General features: G+C 37.8%; 1 protein-coding gene across 1 annotated transcript in view; it reads left to right on the forward strand.

Annotated features, from left to right (window-relative positions):
* Positions 1 to 77: 77 nt before the first annotated feature.
* Positions 78 to 17,973, forward strand: part of PARPBP (PARP1 binding protein) — a 42,196-nt gene continuing 24,300 nt past the window's right edge. The window contains exons 1-6 of the mRNA XM_064654824.1: positions 78 to 171; positions 1,405 to 1,557; positions 8,543 to 8,773; positions 9,580 to 9,690; positions 11,194 to 11,364; positions 13,980 to 14,134. Of these exons, the coding sequence (XP_064510894.1) occupies positions 1,408 to 1,557; positions 8,543 to 8,773; positions 9,580 to 9,690; positions 11,194 to 11,364; positions 13,980 to 14,134 (818 nt within the window). The 5' untranslated portion in view covers positions 78 to 171; positions 1,405 to 1,407. The remainder of the gene's footprint in view (positions 172 to 1,404; positions 1,558 to 8,542; positions 8,774 to 9,579; positions 9,691 to 11,193; positions 11,365 to 13,979; positions 14,135 to 17,973) is intronic.

The following is a 17,973-nucleotide window of genomic DNA, read 5'->3' on the forward strand; positions in this document are numbered from 1 at the left end:
GCTCCCTGTGCTTCCGGGGCAGCGGCGCCCGCGCCCATTGGGCAGCGCGGCGGATTTGAACGGAGCCCGCGGGACTCCGGGAGCGCCCACGCTTCCCGCAGGGAGCGCCCACATTCCCGCAGGGAGCGCCGCCGGCAGAGCGGGAGCGCCCCGGCCGGCCCGGGCTCGGGGGTAAAGGCGCTCCGGGAGCGGCGCGGGGGTCGCGGCTGTTCCCGGGGCGGGACCGTGGGAAGGGGAAGGGGCTCCCTGGGGCGGGCGCAGCGGGAGCTTTCGGCTGGGGCAGCGGTACTGGTGATGCCGATGCCGGCTCTCGGGGGTTAGGGGTTGCTCCGCAGGGTTTTTGGCTTGTTCAGGCTGTTTGCCCGGGAGTTTGCTCGGAGTGGCAGGTATTGTCCCTTGGAAACCTCTCGGAGCAGGGAGAAAGAGAAAAGACTCCGGAGAGGTTTTAAATCTGTCCCACACTGACTTGCAGCTACACAGCTGTTTCAGATCTCTGTGGTCCCCATGTGACTTCATGTCAGCGTAAAAACAATAAAGTAGGTTGTCCTCTTCAGAGGTTTTGGAGAGTGAGAAGGTGTAGTTGCTGTTGCAGTCTTGCTTGTTGCCTGATGTCTCCTGCTTTCCCTGCCGCTCGCACATGCTTCATCCCTTTTTCCAGTCGTGCCAATCACCAAAGAACAAGCCCAATGTGAGCTCTGCCTTAGCTAGGTGAAATAAAGCAAACAATTGGGTTTGTGTTCTGGAAGTAAGCGGTATGGGTATTGCTCCTCTGCTGTCACTGTGGTGTTAGGGAACTTTGTTTCAGAAGAGAACAAATTTAAAGGCAAATTTTTACTACAAGTGTCTACTACCTATGTCTTGACAAACGCAAGAAGGTGAAAGAGACCAAAGCATGGAGTAGTCCAATTATTGTCAGAGGAAATAGGGGAGATAAAGACTTACAGAATTAAAAAAAAAAAATAAAAAAATAAAGACTACGTAGGTAACAAATGTATTTAGAGTTATCTTAGTTAGTAAGTCTTAGAAATACTAAATCTCTTTTTCCAGGTTTAAAACATCCCCATATACCCTGATCTGAATGTATAGTGAATGCAGAAACTACAGAAGACATTCTGAAGCTACTTTTGGAGACAAAAAGACTGTCATATTTGTGATAACATTCTTTTATGTTGGTATAATGTACAAGAGGGATCTTCATGAAGGTGTGACATACTTTTAACCCCTTATCTTCACAGTTGCTTTGTCACAGTGAGGCAACTCTGGTTAAGTGGAAAGAGTTTCTTGAAGGAACTTGATCTTTAAGAAAATACAATTTGCACAGCTTATTGGAAGGTGAAGTCATGCATATGCTTCTTGCATAGTTATATTCATTTTTCTCTTGATTATCTCTGTTTTCTACTCTAGACAATGATTACTTTCCAGCAAAAAATTTTAACCTTGGTCAAGTGTTTCAGAAGGCAATGGCGTTTATTTTCAAACTCTGAAAGGACTACAGTGTGTGGAGCAGACTGCATGCTGATGGCATTGCAACTGTCCATGGCTGAAGTCAATAAACAGGTTAGCATTCTTTTCAGTATGTTCTTGATACTTCAACTTGGTTCACTTACTGCTTAGGCACCCACATGAAATGGCAGTTTTGGTCACTTCATTGCTGTTTGTTAAAACAGGATGCATCTGAGGGTCAGATGCAGCAAGGCACTAAAATTAATATGATTATTGAATCAGGACTTAGGAAAAAGAACTGCAAGACAGATGGGAGGTTGGAAGTCCATTAAGTGTATACTTGAGCTCCAGAATTTAATGTTAAACAGCATATTTTTGCTGATCATGTAGCTTCTGTTTATTTCCATCAAAATTTCCATGTTTCTTTTGTGCTGTAGGTCGGGGTGGGAGAACTATGGCATTTGGGATACATCTTTTTTCTGAGTGCTCCAAAACTTCTTTGGAATGGCATGAGAAGAATATCAGTACAAAACTGATTTGGTATAGTCTGCATGAGCTGTACTTGCAACATTCCATTTTTAGCTGCCATTTTTTCTGACACTCATCAGATGAAGACCTATACGGACATATAAGTTGTGAGTGTGCACCCTGTACCAGTAGGAATTATATGCCTTTCTTTGCATCTGTACAAGAGGTGTCTGTCAAATGATGAAGAGGAGGTGTAACCCTGAGGTGCCTCTGAAAGAGGCACTGTGGCTTGTTAAAGCAGGGCAGTTGGGCATTAGCAGTCATCTGAAACTTATCAGATACAGTTGCAACATACAATCAGACCTTTGCATGTGTTTCATCTAATAAGAACTATTGCAATATTCGTTTTCATAACCTAAAGATATCTTTTGGGATCAATGAACCTAATTATTGATGAAAATAATAAGTCCGTTGTTGGAAGACTTACCCAGATGTTGCAAAGTAAATCAAACATGGAGTACAAATCTTTAATTTGAAAAACCAAAACAAACACACCAAATCAACAAACACAGCACAAATGACAAAACCATGCCAAAGTCAAATCTCCAAACCAATAAAAAACCCAAACAAACAGAAAACCTTCTTCAGTCTGTGTATGCCTAGTTGCAACATATTATTTAAAAAATTGCCACTTGTACTGGAAGAAGATTATATCTCCGAGGAAATATTTCCAGAACCACTTTTTAGTGTAATTGAGTTCATCACCAGAAAAAACTTTGTAGTCTAAAATGTGCAGACTGGGGGTATGTCTTGTCTAAACATTAAGTATAAAACTAGACAATTCATCTCCAATGTAATAAATGTTGCATCAAAAACATTAGAATCCCAGGATTCTACATTTGTACTCCATAAAATGTAAAATATTCCAACCAGGGGCCTGATGTCCTCGCAATACCTGTGTAGGTAAAATCGGAAGATTAGCATGTGTGCATCAAAATGAACTCCTGGAAAACTAATTACCTATGGAGGCAATCACTGTTTGTCATATTTGTTGTCATTCTAAGAGAAAGCTACAAACACTTTTCCAAAGCCAACTCTGAGAATTAAAATGTGTTCTGTTGGATGCCAAAAAGTTACAGACATGAAAAAGATGATATTTTTATGGTTTGTTACTCCTTGTTTCCTAACAGCTTACAGTAAGTTTTTCCCTTCTACTAGAGGTAACTAGTTTGTTCAATTATTTCCTTTTTCCTCCAGTGAAGATTCCTCCTTTCCAAAAGTATCTTTTCTTTCAGAGATGATCTAACAAAAATTATAACAGTTATTTTCAAGTAATTGAATTTTAAAATATATAGCTTCTACTTCAGAGCTGAAGAAAGACTAAATGTTCAGAACCTGATTTGGTTTTTCTGATTATACTAATTGGTCTAATAAGACAAATTATTGGTATATATAAACCGTATGTGTGAATTAAAACTATTTTAACATCTGCACGTGCTACCTCTGATGTTCAGTTTCTTCAGATGGGTATATGTTCATAGTGTTAGATTAAAATGTGTCTCTTTTATTTTGTTCGGCACTGAAACTTCAAACTTAGATGTAAAGCATTACAGCTGTAGGCATGTTCCTTGTTAGGTCTCTGATTTAAATACAATAATTTTGTATTATTAGTGTAACACCTGTAGGATGGACATCTATTGTAATAATAAAGTCAATTACTGCAATAAAAATAATTGTGCTAATAGGCTATTGACTGGCTCTAGTGGAAAAAAAAAAACAAACCAAAAATCCAAGCTACCACAAACAGCAAAAAAACCTATTTTCTTTCTTTATCAGACTGGACAATTTTAATGAATTTGGTGTTTTAACTGTTATCTCTATCTGCAGGAGAAATGAAAAATAACAAAGCTTTTTGAAGAACTCCTGGAAATTTTAAAAGTTTGATAATCTGTTAGTCTTAAATTTCACCAGAATGAGGGTAGCAAACAGTCTGATAAACACTGATCAAGTAGCAGGGATGAAAGAAAAAAGAAAATCTATGCCTCGAATTCCTCTGAAAATACTTTGTTTTGTACCACAGTCGTGGCCATATGGCATAAAGACAAGTGACATAAGGTCTGTAGAGAAAGCAAATACCTAGATTTGTTAGTATAGATCTAAAATATAGGAACACTTTCAAGAGAAGAACCTTTCTTAAGGTTAGAAATAGAAATAACAGTTTTCAAAATGAAGTTCAGTTGAGGCTAATTGTTTTGAGTGTATTTGCACTTGTGGATCAGAAGGGGTAGAAGATAGATTATTAGGTCAAATAATTAGCTTGTCGTTTTCAGACCATGGTTGTTTTACCTAGAAGCAGGGAAAACCAAAATGTATAAAACAATTATTTTTCCTGAAACTGTGAGTTTAAATTCTCAGACTACTCTTATAGGTGTTGTAAATCTCTTCTAGCACTAGAGCTGTGATACTGACAGAAAAAGTTCTTTAATGTTAATTTTAGAAATACATTTTCCCTTTGGAAATTTGTGTTTGTATATTTCTGGTCTGTACAAAGGCAGTTTTGGTGTGTGGTTTGGTTCTACTCTGTGCTTCTGTGAGTGCATTTTGTATGCTGACTGAAGAGTGTTATGTTCTGCTCAGTATCTTGTATTTCTTGAAATGATTTTCCCAAATTGTCCTGTTTCCATGTTGGCAAATGAAGAAAAATGCAGAGTTGGTTAACAGCGTTAGTCCCTTGAACTGTTGTATCTGTCTCCCCTTTGGTAATGAGACTCTCCTACCAACTTGGAAGCAATTATATATAATATGTTGCTTGTAACATATTGTAATGATGCTACCAAGAGACATTGTCTTGGCTGTTCTTCAGTATGAATAATTTTTCACAGAATGGTTAAAGTTGGTAGGGACCTCTGAACTCAGCTTATCCAGCCTCCCTCAAGCAGGACAACCTGGCAATGCCAGTTGCCCAGGACTTTCAGTTACCCAGATGTCTTTTAAGTGTCTCTGAGGATAGAGACTCCATAGCCTCCCTGAGCAACCTGTGCCAATATTTCAAAGTAAAAAAGCGTTTCCTGATGTTCCTGATGTTCATAGGGAACCCGTGTGTGCTTCACTTTGTGCCCATCACTTCTGGTCCTACCACTGGACACCTTAAGAAAGCCTGACTCCATCCTCTTTGCACCCTCCCTTCAGAAATTTATATGCATTGAGATTCTCCATGAGCATTCCTTTCTCCAGCCTAAACAGCCCCAGCTTTCTCAGCCTTTCCTCATACCTGAGGTGTTCCTGTCCCTTAATCATCTTTGTAGATGATTAACTGAGCTTTGTTGGACTCCCTCCAGTATTGTCAGTGTGTCTCCCTTGTGCTGAGGAGCCCAGAACTGGTCACAGTACTTGAATGTGGTCCCACCAGTGCTGAGTAATCACCTCTACAAGGGGCAGGCTCTTCTTCAGAAAAAAGGTTGCAGTAATAAATATTTAATTGGATTTTTTTTAAAAAGCAAATGACATACTGAGACTGTTCTACTGTAGTCCCATAACCTCTGTAACCAAATCATAAATATTTAAGTTATTGTTTCTTGTATTTTTGTGTTGCTTAACGGCTGGAGTTGTTTTAACTGTGTCAAAAAACTCGTGCTACTTAAATTTTGAGGCATCTCCCCCAACTTATCAATAGGACTTTGTCTTCTTCTCCCTCCCACCCCTCCTCTATAGTATTACAGGTGTCTGTTTTGAGGGGTAGAGGGGGGAGCATGGATGTGGTGTGGGTGGGTTCTAAATTTTCGGTCATGTTTTTTATTACCACTGTAGTTGACTTCAGAAATTACTGTTTTGTTGGTTGGATGACTACAATATTTACTTTGCCTGTTTCATGATTCTGTTGTTGCAACTGCTGTTCTATTGACCCGTACATACAGTAGCTCTCTAGTCCTCCTTAAACAGAGAAGACCTCTACTTTCTTTGACCCTGGTGCTGTTTCCCTTGACACCCCCCCCCCCCCCCGTCCACACCCACCCCCTCCTCCCAAAACAAAAAAGAAGGTCTTCGGTACCCATGCCAAGTAATACTGTAATTCCTCTAAGCTTGGAATATTGACCTATACCTTCACTGCTTCTGCAGATTGCAATATAACAACTGTCAGATGTCCATACACTTGTGTTTATATGAACCAGTTTCTAAATCTCTGCATGGCAATGTCAACATTTACTGTTACAGGATACTTAGTCAAAATGCTGCTTTATACTACTTCAATGAGCTTTTTATACCACTGTTTGGGAACCTCTCTGTGTGAGAGTGTATGCAAGCAACGAAGGCTAAGTAGGACTGGAGGTGACAAGACTGCAGAATCTCACAGAAACTCAAGGACAAAGCCAGAAACAATACTGCAGTCTAGGAGCATGCCTAAAAATAATAGAACTAGAGAAAACACGTGGGTGATGGTTAAGCACAGCAGTCTTTTACACATATATTCCAAAAAAGGCTAGTGGCCATATGTTTGGGGAAGGTGGGAGACAACATGTTATTGCTGAAATACACAACTTTCTGTTTTTTAAAACAATTTTCTGTCAAAATAAAGTGAAACAAGTTGATTTGCTATGTAGTTAGCCCTAGAAAGCTTGCAATACCTACAAAAATACTAAAAAATGGTGTCTTTAGGCATGTAATGTTGCTACTGGATTTCAGATATTCTAATATAAGAGTCCAAGGAAACTTAGCATATGGCCCTATCTGGAAGTGAACTGAATGAAACCAATAATATCTTATTGGTTCTATGCATATGAAACAAAGTACTTGCCGTGCCTATAATGGAATGAAAGCATGGGGCTTTTTGAACTTCCTTAAGCTATGAGCCAGCTGACATATGCTTACTGCAAATCAGTACATTATTTCTTTAATTAATTTTAAAACCAGATACTTGACCAATGGACTGTCTAAGTAATAGAATACAGCATCACAGTGAACACCTGATCACGAAGGTTAGTATCTGGAATGCAATTTTATTTGTATTTAAAATATTTTTGCAGCACTAATATAAACTTTGTTAATCTCTGCAAGCCCTTGATCTGGTGAGGAAAGGTTTTGATTTATTAGATACTATATGAAGTAGTGCTTTAACTTAGTACTTCTGGAGGATTTTGTTTCAAAACAAAGTGAGAAAACATTTTTTTTCCCAATCTACTGCTGTTTTGATCTGTTTAAATTGGATTATAATATGATTACATGTTTAATTTTTCGAGAGGCTGAAATGCAAGTCAAGTGCTTTTCAGAAAACATACATGACATTTTAATATTCTGGTGATATGTGGAATAGCATGTAAGTTCATAGAGTTGATTTATCATAACCCGTGCACAAATTAGAAGGCAAAAAGTGCTCTGAAAGTAATATGTATGAGTACTCTCATTTTCACTCCTAGTTTTTTTCCTAGACAATATCAAAATAATTGACTTTCAGGATTTTGGAATCGTGTATTTAACCAGATCTATTGGGAAAGTTGTACTAAATATGCTGGAACCCTAAGGGGGGATCATTTGGGTTGGATTGACTTAAATTACTGGACTTTCTCATGTTTTTGTGTTTAGTGTTATGTTCCCTTGCTAATGGTGTTTATAGGTAATTAATTTGCTTAATGTGAAAATGTCATGAAATAGAATTAAAGCTTTCTGGGTTTAATTAGACAGGCACTATCTGCCATTATGGACATAGCAAAGCAAGGCTTGTTACTTGGTTACAGGGCATTTATATTCTGTTACACGATGAATTATATGGCAGCTTTTTTTTGCTGCCATGTGTTGGGGAATGCTTTAGACACCAGTAGCATGGACTCTGTTTCTTTGATGAAAACTGGAAAATTTGCTGCAATTGTGAAATCACTTATTGCACATAATCTGAGGTCTAACTCGAATAAAAGGAGCTTGGGTGAAAAAGTTTAGCAGCAGGAAGTGGGGCCTGGTACATAGATCAAAGAGCAGTGTGTGGGCAAAAATGAGGAGTCTAGTTGTGAAAGAGAAGGTGGTAAGAGCAAGGAGTTGGAGGAGAAGGCAGAGGGGCACTTGGGACAGGGAGGCTGGACCAGAAGCTGGATATGAGTGTGGTCTATGCTGTAATAGTTAACATTAGTTGTGGTGCTAGTAACAGATGGGTGTGCATTGCTTTAATGTATTTATTAGAAGGATCTAGCAACAATGTTATGCTAAAGTATAGCTGTACTAACACAGGAAAAAAAAACCTGCTTTTTTTGACATGTTTTCCTAGATTACTGCCTGAAGCAAGGTAAGAGAGCTGTGTTTACTGCCTTTGGGAAGTAAATACCTGCTATGCTGAAAACTATTTCTGCAAATAAATAACTTTAGGCAAGAAGTAGTCCTGTAACATTCGGTGTCTTTTCTTATGAGTAAAGACCAATATACATATCTGGTATTTTAAAGATCAGGAACAAATACTGCGTATAACAGGGTTCAACTGTAGATGCAAAGCACTGGAAGAACTTCAACTATAAGTAAGAATTTGTTTATTATAAACTTAGATGATAATAGTTTTTTCAAAAATATGTATGCAACTTGTTTTAAATTTATTTTTTAAAGCTATGCTGAATATGAAACAGTATTTTTTGCTTTTTTTTTCATTTTCTATTAGCACTGTGGAGACTTCACAGTATCACTTAGTGATGTGCTGGAAACTTGGAACTATTTGTTACATGACAAACTGGGATTATCATATGAAAACATGAAAGAACCTGAAAATTATGCTGATGTAAAAAAAGCCTATCACACCTTCTTAGCAAAAAGCAATATGTTAGATCTAGTAGACATATGTCAGAAGTGCTATAGTCTTGGACTTTTACCTGAAGATGAAAGCATAGCCCCTGTAAGTATTATGTTTGTTTGATCTCTGATGTTGTTTTGGCATATTTTTGGTTCCATGGATTTATGACACTTTTAATTATACACAGGATCTCTGAGTTACTCATAAAAGTTACTTAGTGTTTCTATAGGGGAAGCACTTGAGTTTAAATTATTAAATATTTTAAAGAGATTTTAAATTTACTTAAAAATTATTTCTTTCTTTTGTCCTGCTGGATGAGTGAGTCCCACAACTCTTCTATGAATATATTGCTCCTTGCCATAAGTGGAAGTGAAAAATGAACTGTAGAAACTTGGTAAAACTGGAATAAATCTTAGTAATTAACACGTGCCATGGAATTTTGGATGTATGTTGATATGCAGCCATAATATTTTTAGTTATTCCCATTTTGAAAATACTATGCTCTTTAAGCAAAAACTTTGGTTTATTATGTTTAGTTCCAAGTTAGATTTTTTCAGAATCCAAAAGAGGTTCCACTTCCGCCACTCAGTCACAGCTCTGTTGCAGTTTGTTGCAGGTCTTTTGTTTGTTTGGGTTTTCTAATGTGTTTTTTCCCCTCACTGTTTTCACAAGGAAGACAGAGAACTTGAGTGGGTTAATGAGCTCTTCCTAAACTTGGCATAAGATATTAAATATTCTCCAAAACATAGGTTGTACTTTTAAAGACTAAAACCAAAAGTAGGTTGTAAGGGCTGCGTTAACCTCAAACATGACCAAACTGGCAGAGATGTAGGTTTACACCAGGTTTTAAAACCACTTGCTTTCTAGTCATCTTCATATTGAAGTTTATTCTGATCTTTTTATTAAAGGTTCAGCTGTTGGAATTCATTTCTGGCATAACTAATGTGCAAGAAAATAGTAGTTCTGTTCTTCCTACTCCTTCTACACAAGTTGACAGACAGGGCCAGGAGAATGTGAAGGTAAAAATTATTTCTGTCTGTTGTAATGTTCTGTATATATTGAAAAATTAAAATATAGCATCATTTCCTTTTCCAATTTTGGTATTCAAATGTGGCTGGTTTAAAAACTATAGAACCTGTGTATTCAAACTCTATATGATTTGAGTACATTGTAGGTGTGTGCGGGGCTATGTGCTGAAATTTATATCTGGGAGACAGACCTTTTATTGCAGGTGCTTGATGTAGACTTAATCTGCATTGAAACACCAGGGAATAAATTTTTCTACACGTACAGCATCACTCAGACATTGTCTTGAGTAAGAGTTAAATGATTTTCCCAATGCTGCAAAATGAACTAAACTTCTTTGATTTCATTTTGTTAACTCATACTCCCTTACATACAGAAGAAATCTAAATAGCCACTGAAGTGGCAGCTGTAGCAAAGCAAACAAAGTTTGGCTGTCCCTGTAGAGGAATTGAGGACTCTCTGGGAGTACTGGGTTCTTTGCTTTTACCCTTTCAACCACCAAAATAAGAACCTCTGAATGCTGTATAACAATGCTTGAAATGCTGTAGCTTTATTCATTTCCAAACTTGCTTTTCTCATAAGTGGCAATTTCAAATCAATATTTCAGTATAACTCAAAATATTTCTGAACAAGAAAATATTTTCTGAACTCTCACCTAAATAGCACTTGTAACACTAACATAATGGCTTTCTTGCTGCTCTGACTTGTGCAGTAAAAATATTCTTTGCTTTTTTGTATTCTCTTAGGTCTGTCTTTGCAGGCTGTCACACATAGATATTAGGTTTTGATACTGTCTACATTTTTGTTGTATACATTCTGTTGAATAAGAAGACATTCCATAGGAGATATAAGTTTTCTCATTGTACTTTCCTCTATTAATGGCCTTTTTTTGATCTTTGCTTGTAGAAAACTGCAAATTCTTCTGTCCTGGGACAGAATTTGTCCTGTTGTTCTTGCAGGCTCCAGAACAGTGCTGCAATATTAGCAATTACAATGGTATATTTTGGTTATGTGGGTCAGGCTGGGTCACAATTTTTTGTCCAAACTCAATCAGTGGAGTTTCTTTGATTGAAATCCCCTGGAAGTCAAGAGAAAAAATCACTGAATCTGTTGCAGAGCTGCCAAGTAGTTTAAAATCTTAGTCTATTTGAAGTTAATGACAAATTCTTAGTTTAATATTTGCCTTGGGATAGGAAAGGTGTATATATATGTGAAGACATTTCTAACTAGAAATTTATAGCCCATTTTAATAACTAGAGATCCAACCCTCAAATATTTTGTGAATATTCAAGAATAGTATATGTAATTCTTGATTATTTGTCATGTTTGCTTTTCATCAAGGCTTCCAGAGTCGTCACAAATAAAGTAGCATTTTGAAATTATGCAAGGTGAATTTCTTACTCTTCCAGAAATCGTATCAGTACATGTCTAATTAGCTTTAAAATGAAATGGAACATAATTTAGCAGTGGGATGACCAATTTGTTTTCTTATACAGGCATCAATCCTGGCAAAGAAGTCTGTCTGTTCATATTTAAGCCTGTTGGTGAATTCTAAGGATGATCTGGCATTGGCTCATATTCTAAATGTTCCTGACAGAGGACTTGGTAGAGAAGCCTTCACTAACCTGAAACATGCCTCACAGAAGAAGAAAATGTCCATTTTCCTGGTATGTGTGTCAAATGAAACTCCTGTTTCAGAGTCAATGAACTTCCTCTGTAGGGATAGGACTCCTCAGTCTCTTTTCCTGCTCCACCATGTCCCTCCCTTTGGAGACAGTTCTCTGCAAACTTCTTTCCTGTGGGCTGCAGTTCTCTGCAGACTGCTCCAGTGTGGGTCCATTCCATGGGATGCGGTCCTTTAGGGACAAACTGCTCCAGCATGGGACCCCTACAGGATCACAAGTCCTGCCAGCAAACCTGCTCCAGCATGGGCTCCTCTCTCCATGGATCCACAGGTCCTGCCAGGAGCCTGCTGCAGCACTGGCCTTCTAGAGGGGTCACAGCCTCCTTCAGGCATCCACCTGCTCCGGTGTGGGGCCCTCCACAGGCTGCAGGTGGAGATCTGCTTCCCCTGTGGACCCCCATGTGCTGCAGGGGCACAGCTGCCTCACCATGGTCATCGCCATGGGCTCCAAGGGAATCACAGCTCTGATACCTGGAGCACCTCCTTCCCCTCCTTCTCCACTGGCCTTGATGACTGCAGAGCTGTTTCTCTTACATATCCTCACTCCTCTCTTTGGCTGCTGTTGTGCAGGTTTGGTTTGGTTTTGGTTTTCCCAGGAGCTGTTGCTGGTGGGCTCAGTCTGTCTTGGAGCCGACTGGCATCGGCTCTATCACATATAGGGAAAACTTCTAGCAGCTTCTCACAGCAGCCACCCTGTACCACCTGCCTACCAAAACCCAATCATACAAGCCCAGTATAGCAATGAGACTGAGTTCAATAAATATCAGTGCAGTATTAACATTAACCAAACCAAGCCATTAATGATGCATTACAATGTGTTTCAGTTTTGAAGTGCTGTAGTTATTTTGGTTAAATAGTAAACCAGCATTTTTATGTGTGTTTGTCAAAGTTTAGACTTCTGGAACCTGAAGTATTTCTGTGAAGAAATTTCTTTTCTTAGAGCAATCTGGTGACAAAACTCCTCCTTTGAAACGTAGACTAGAACAGAGGCCGAAGTTTGTAAGTGTAGTATTGCATTTTTTTTCAGATTTGACTCAGAATTTGGGGAGGATAATGCTTTCTAGTCACTTGTAGCTTGATCAGTCTTGAAATAGTCTTTAAGATGAGATTGATATGGTACATTTCTGCTCATTTTTAGTCTCAAAGGCAGAGAACTAGAAAAAAAACCCTGCAGACAGTTTCGTAGTCTTTCTCAATGCCCTTGTATACAAATTTAGAAAGCTACAGCATCAACATACAGTGCTCCCAGAGGCTTGTTGCTAAAGGATCTAGTCTGGTATGTGAGGTGCATTTATCCTTGCAGTAGTTATAGTCAGCACAGGGCCATCACAAAAGTAGTTCAGATAGGGTAAATAAGAATTTTTTCTCCAAAGAACCACTGTAGTCCCTCATACTCAAAATAATCACCAACTTTTGCAGCAGAGTAGTCTTAGTGCAGACAAGGATAAAACAGTATGGGTATGTAGCAGGCACTGAAGCAGCTGCATTCTTCATTTTTGTTGTTTAATGAATACAGAAAATTTGTGAAATCTCGGTTCAAGTATTAGTTATTTTAGCTCCTAATGCTCTGTTAACATTGTAAAAGAAGCCTGTATGTGTTTGGACAGGATTTACTACCTCTTCTTCACAGTTGCCAGAAGGAAAACTCCTCTACCATGTAAAGAAGTCTTCTGGCATCTCTGTCTTGTAGAAATCTTGCAAACCTAGAATATTTTCCCTTGGGAAGGCAAGGTCCTATGAACTGTGTACTTGATCCACAGGAAATCTTTAGTACAAAGACAGGAATACTGGCAGGTTTACTTTCTTTGCTGGAGTAATTCCAGTTTTACTCTTTCCAGTCCTAAGATCTTTATGATTTAGCTCCAGAGTCTGAAATTAAAATTTATATGTAGAATTAATATTACTGAATGTGTGTCAAGTGTATTGGATTGTTATCTTTACTTTCACTTTTCTCAACAACTGCTAGGATTTTTGTTCTGACTGTTACCTTAAGATTTCAGGGGTTGTACTCCAAGGTATATTGCTTTTGACACATCTCTTGTTTTCATTGTTTTGTAGCATACAAAAATATATAGAACTTTCAGAATGATAGAAGCCTTGTCATCATTTTTCCTAAGATTTGAATATACATTATTTGCATCTCTGAAAATAGATATAATACTGAAGTCAACTTTTGCATGCTTATCTTAAAATTATTCTTGGGTCATAGACAGCCTTCAATATAAGAGTAGTTTTTGTGAGGCCAGCATGAGTGTTTAAACAGCATCAACAGCAAGAGTTCTATACCCTGTTTTAATAAGTTTTTTTCTAAGCTTTCAAAGGGCTAATATAAATATCAAATTCACCGGGTCATTTTAACTTTGGCTTATATTTTCTTTTTTTAATACTACTGAACTATTTAAGTATTGATCTTGCAAATATTTTTGGTGAGATGTCCAAAACTTTTCATTGAGGCATTCTATTGATTTCAGATAAGTTATTTCTGCTATCAGCCAGCTGTTATACACTGTTTGCAAAACTGTGGGAGAGGCCCACTTCAAAATGTGTACAGTTCATGTATGTCTACAGTTTCATATTTCTGAATATTTCTCCTAATAGATGGCAACATCTTTTATCCGAACCGTAGAACTTGGAGGAAGAGACTGTGCATCTTCTTTATATGATCCTTTAAGAGCTCATGTAAAGGGGCTCTCCAGCTTTGTTACTTTTATTGACAAGCTGCAAGAAATTCTTGGTGAAATCTTAAATCCCAGGTAATAGGTTTTCTGTTATATTTTTGTCTTGTTGAGCACCTCTTATTCTTGTGCATGTGTTCCAACAAGAAGGAACAAAAGAAAATCAAATAATGTACTTATTAAATAATTCAGAGTAAGTGAAAATTAAACCTTGTTTTAAAATATAACTAATTGAAAAACAATTGGGGTAAAATTATGGCTTTTTGAAGGGGTTTTTTTGTATTAGATTTTTGTCAAATCTATGTATGTATGGTGAATTGGTTAGTTCCCTAGTTGTAAATGAGCTTACAAAGATTTCTATCTTGTGAGTCTGGTAAGTACATAAACTGACATGTGCTTTACTTCTTGATAGTTAATGACTTTTTGTCATTTCATTCTTTTTACTCTTATGTAAAGGAGTCTTTAGTGCTGCTAAAAAATGACAATGTTGGTTATTTAGCCTTTCTTTTTTTCTTTATTTTAGCTACATAAGTGAAGCATATGAATAATTTCTTAGGAAGGCTCTGCTGGAGTAGCTAATTTTGAATGTTTTTGAAGAACTGAAGTTACTCTTTTGGGCAGGCTTATAAATGTATGATTAATTAGAGAAGTGTAAATGTAACACAGGAATTTGAATTGATAAGTGCTGGCATTGCTACAGACAGAAGAGCTATTTTCTTAAGCTTTATAGAAATTAGTAATTTTTTTCATTTACAATCAGTAATTTTTCCATACAAAACTTTAGCAAATCAGCTGTAATAGTTCTGTCCTTGATACTAACGACTCTTTTTTTAGTTTGAATTGAATCTAATCCTCACAGCAGAAAAAAAAATGTTATAAGCAAAACCATAAGCATTATTTAAGTTTCTGTTCAGTTTATATTGAATGTAGAAGCAGAAGTATTTCTGAAGTTGTTTTGCAGTTTTTTTCTTACTTTTTTATTCTGCTTCTTTGTTCTTTCATTTCAACATTCTGGATCCCAAAGACGTACTGTCTGTGCTGGTGATTAAAGAAAACTCTTAGCTCAATGTATACTATATGCTTTTTTCTTTATTTAAATCATATCTGACACTGTACATTGATTAAAAAATGAGAACTGGAAAAACATTTATGTGCATGAACTTACTTTTTACGATGGAAAGACCACATTATCAGATATACACAGTTCAGAAAAGTATAACAGAAAATGCTACATCTTGTTAATTACCCCTCTATATTTAAAAGGGAGAATGTTTAAATGTGACAAAAAACAGAGTGGTATAGTTGCTGGGAATTATCGGTTTCTAATTGCATGAATTCTCTAGAGCTTGGAAATTCTTTTTGGCATTGAGATATTTATTCTGTAGCTTTCCATGCTGTACCTGCTATCCCATTTATTCTGGGATATAAAACTTGTTAAATTCAGATTCTGGTGTACTCATTACGTTGAGTGAATACATACAGGTATCACTGGTGGTCTCCCTGAGTGGAAACTGATGGTACTGTGGTGTTTCTAGTATCTCTCTAGATGGGCTTTATAACCTCTCAACGTAAAATACTAATATTGTCTTTATATATGTAGCTCGGTGCTTATAGAAATATACCAACCAGTTAACTGTCTTTGAAAGAATCTTCATTACTATGCTGATGTTCTCCAATATTATAGATCTAGTATATGCAGCTTAGAAACAGTGAGGGTCACAGCATTGGTCAACAAAAAGATGTTTTTGAGTGTTTGGTATGTCACATAAAGGAAGACTGTCTGTGTGTCCTGCCTGTGATATGGCAGTTGTTGTGAATTTCAGAGGATGCAGTTTTACACAAGAAATTTGTAAAACTCCTGCAAACTAAAGAGCAGAGTTAAAAAAGCAGCAATGCAACAGAAGTTTCAATTGCTTTGTCTTTAGAAGCCTGCTGAGAAACCCAGGAGCAAACTGGACAACCTGTCTGCTGCACTGCTGCTTCTCTGATGCAGAGATTAGCAAACCTGCAATAACCAGGTGTCTGTATTTGCTATGTCACTAGAAAACTGAAGTATTTTTGGTTGTTTACTTAATGATTGGAAGTCTGTTATTTCAGTTTCGTCTTGATACAGTGGAGATGTTATGAAACTTGTACCTGCACAATTTACAAAGTAGCTAAAAAAGTTCTGGGACATGGAGGGGCACATGCTGAAAAATGTTTTCTTCATCTACTTCAGTCAAGTCCTTTGCTTTGGAAATCTGGAAACCAAACTGAAGATGCTGGACAGTGGTGGGATGTGCTCAAGGATATCCTGAACATAGTGGGAGATATTGTGCAACCAAGTAACTCCTAGTATGTGGAGAATTAAAAAAATGTGTTTCTCATCTCCCCATCATTCAGCTAAGAAAGTTAACAGTAGATGAGATGAGGGAAGGAAAATCTGTCAAACAGAGTGGAAATTTAATGAAATTATGATGATTTGTTTCAACTGTGGCACTCCTGATAGCAGGAGAAATGGAAAGACAAAATGAACTTTGGCAGTTTCAAGGTGTGTTCACTGAGCAGAACGAACATTCTCACAAATCTCTGCCATGCTGAAATAGTTCAAGTTTGCCTCTCCTCGTTCTCCAGATGTCTAAGATTAGAAGAAATCACTAATCTTTCAAGAATCAGTAACATGAACGTTCCTTAACATTTAAGGATGCTGTAAAACTTGTAATGCTAAAACTGTTTATAGATACTGTACATATAAGACTTGGACAATGTTTATGCAGTAAATGGAGAGCTTGGATGTTCTTCTTTGTGCCTGCTTCTTGTCAAGGAACATATCAACAATGTATTTGTCAGTGAAGTGGATGACTATTATACACCTTAGGGTCTGAAAACTCTTGTTGGTATGAATGAAAAAATGCAGTACTAATTAATCATTCTGGAAATTCTTTTCTTTAAGGCCAAAAGAACTTAATATATATTTCTGGAGTGACTTTCTTCAAGCTCAGTAAAAGTGTGACTTAAAACTGAACGATGGGAAGTCTTTTGCCATATTGGGTGCTGCACTTGATGGTTCCTATAGGGGAGGTGTGCATATACATGTATATACTGGTTTCATGGAGTAGGAAAGTTGGGAGATTGGCAGCACACCTTCTCCTAGGAGATGGGCCCTGCCCTCGGTGCAGGCGGTGACCACTGGGTGTCACCATCGCCCAGCTCACATCGGAGCTGGTTCGAGCTCCCCGTGTTGTTTCACTCAATCCATTGAAGTGACAGCGGAGCTTCGGAGCGGGTTTGCATTTCGGGTCCCTGAGCAGCCTCCTGCAGCCAGTTGTAGCAGTTATACAGCTCACCTTGATCATGTGGATTAGTGCATTCAGCTTTCCCTTGACAGGGAAAAATGCTATTTCTTGTATATTGCCTTTGTGAAAGTGTGATTGCATCTGGAGATGCAGTATTTTGGGAGAGACAGCATATTGTACTTTATCTGGGCTTGTACTGAATTTTTGAGTTAATTGGACAGCTTTCACGCAGCACTGGAGTTTTGTGGTCTAAAGTTACTGGAAAGTTGTGTGAGTGTATGCAAAACATTGTATATAGGATTCCTTAAACTTAGAATCATAGAGTAATTCAGGTTGGAAGGAACATCGGGAAGTTTTTGGTCCAACATCCCACTCAAACCAGGGTTAATTATGGGGTCAGCTCAGGTTAATCAGGACTTTATTCAGTCAGGCTTTGTGCAGACTCAATCCTTGGAGGTTTTCAATCTCCCTCTTGGCAACCTGTTCCACTGCTTGTGTCCTCATGGTGAAAAGTTGTGGGTTTTCTTTCGTATATAGAGTTGGGACCTCTCTTGTTTCAATTTATGTCTATTGTCTCTTTTCACTAACTGTCAACATGAGGAGGCTGCCTCTGTCTTCTTGGTTGCCACCTTGTAGTTATTG

This window comes from Pseudopipra pipra, chromosome 5 (genome assembly GCF_036250125.1).
Source record: "Pseudopipra pipra isolate bDixPip1 chromosome 5, bDixPip1.hap1, whole genome shotgun sequence".
In the NCBI taxonomy this organism is placed as follows: Eukaryota; Metazoa; Chordata; class Aves; order Passeriformes; family Pipridae; genus Pseudopipra; species Pseudopipra pipra.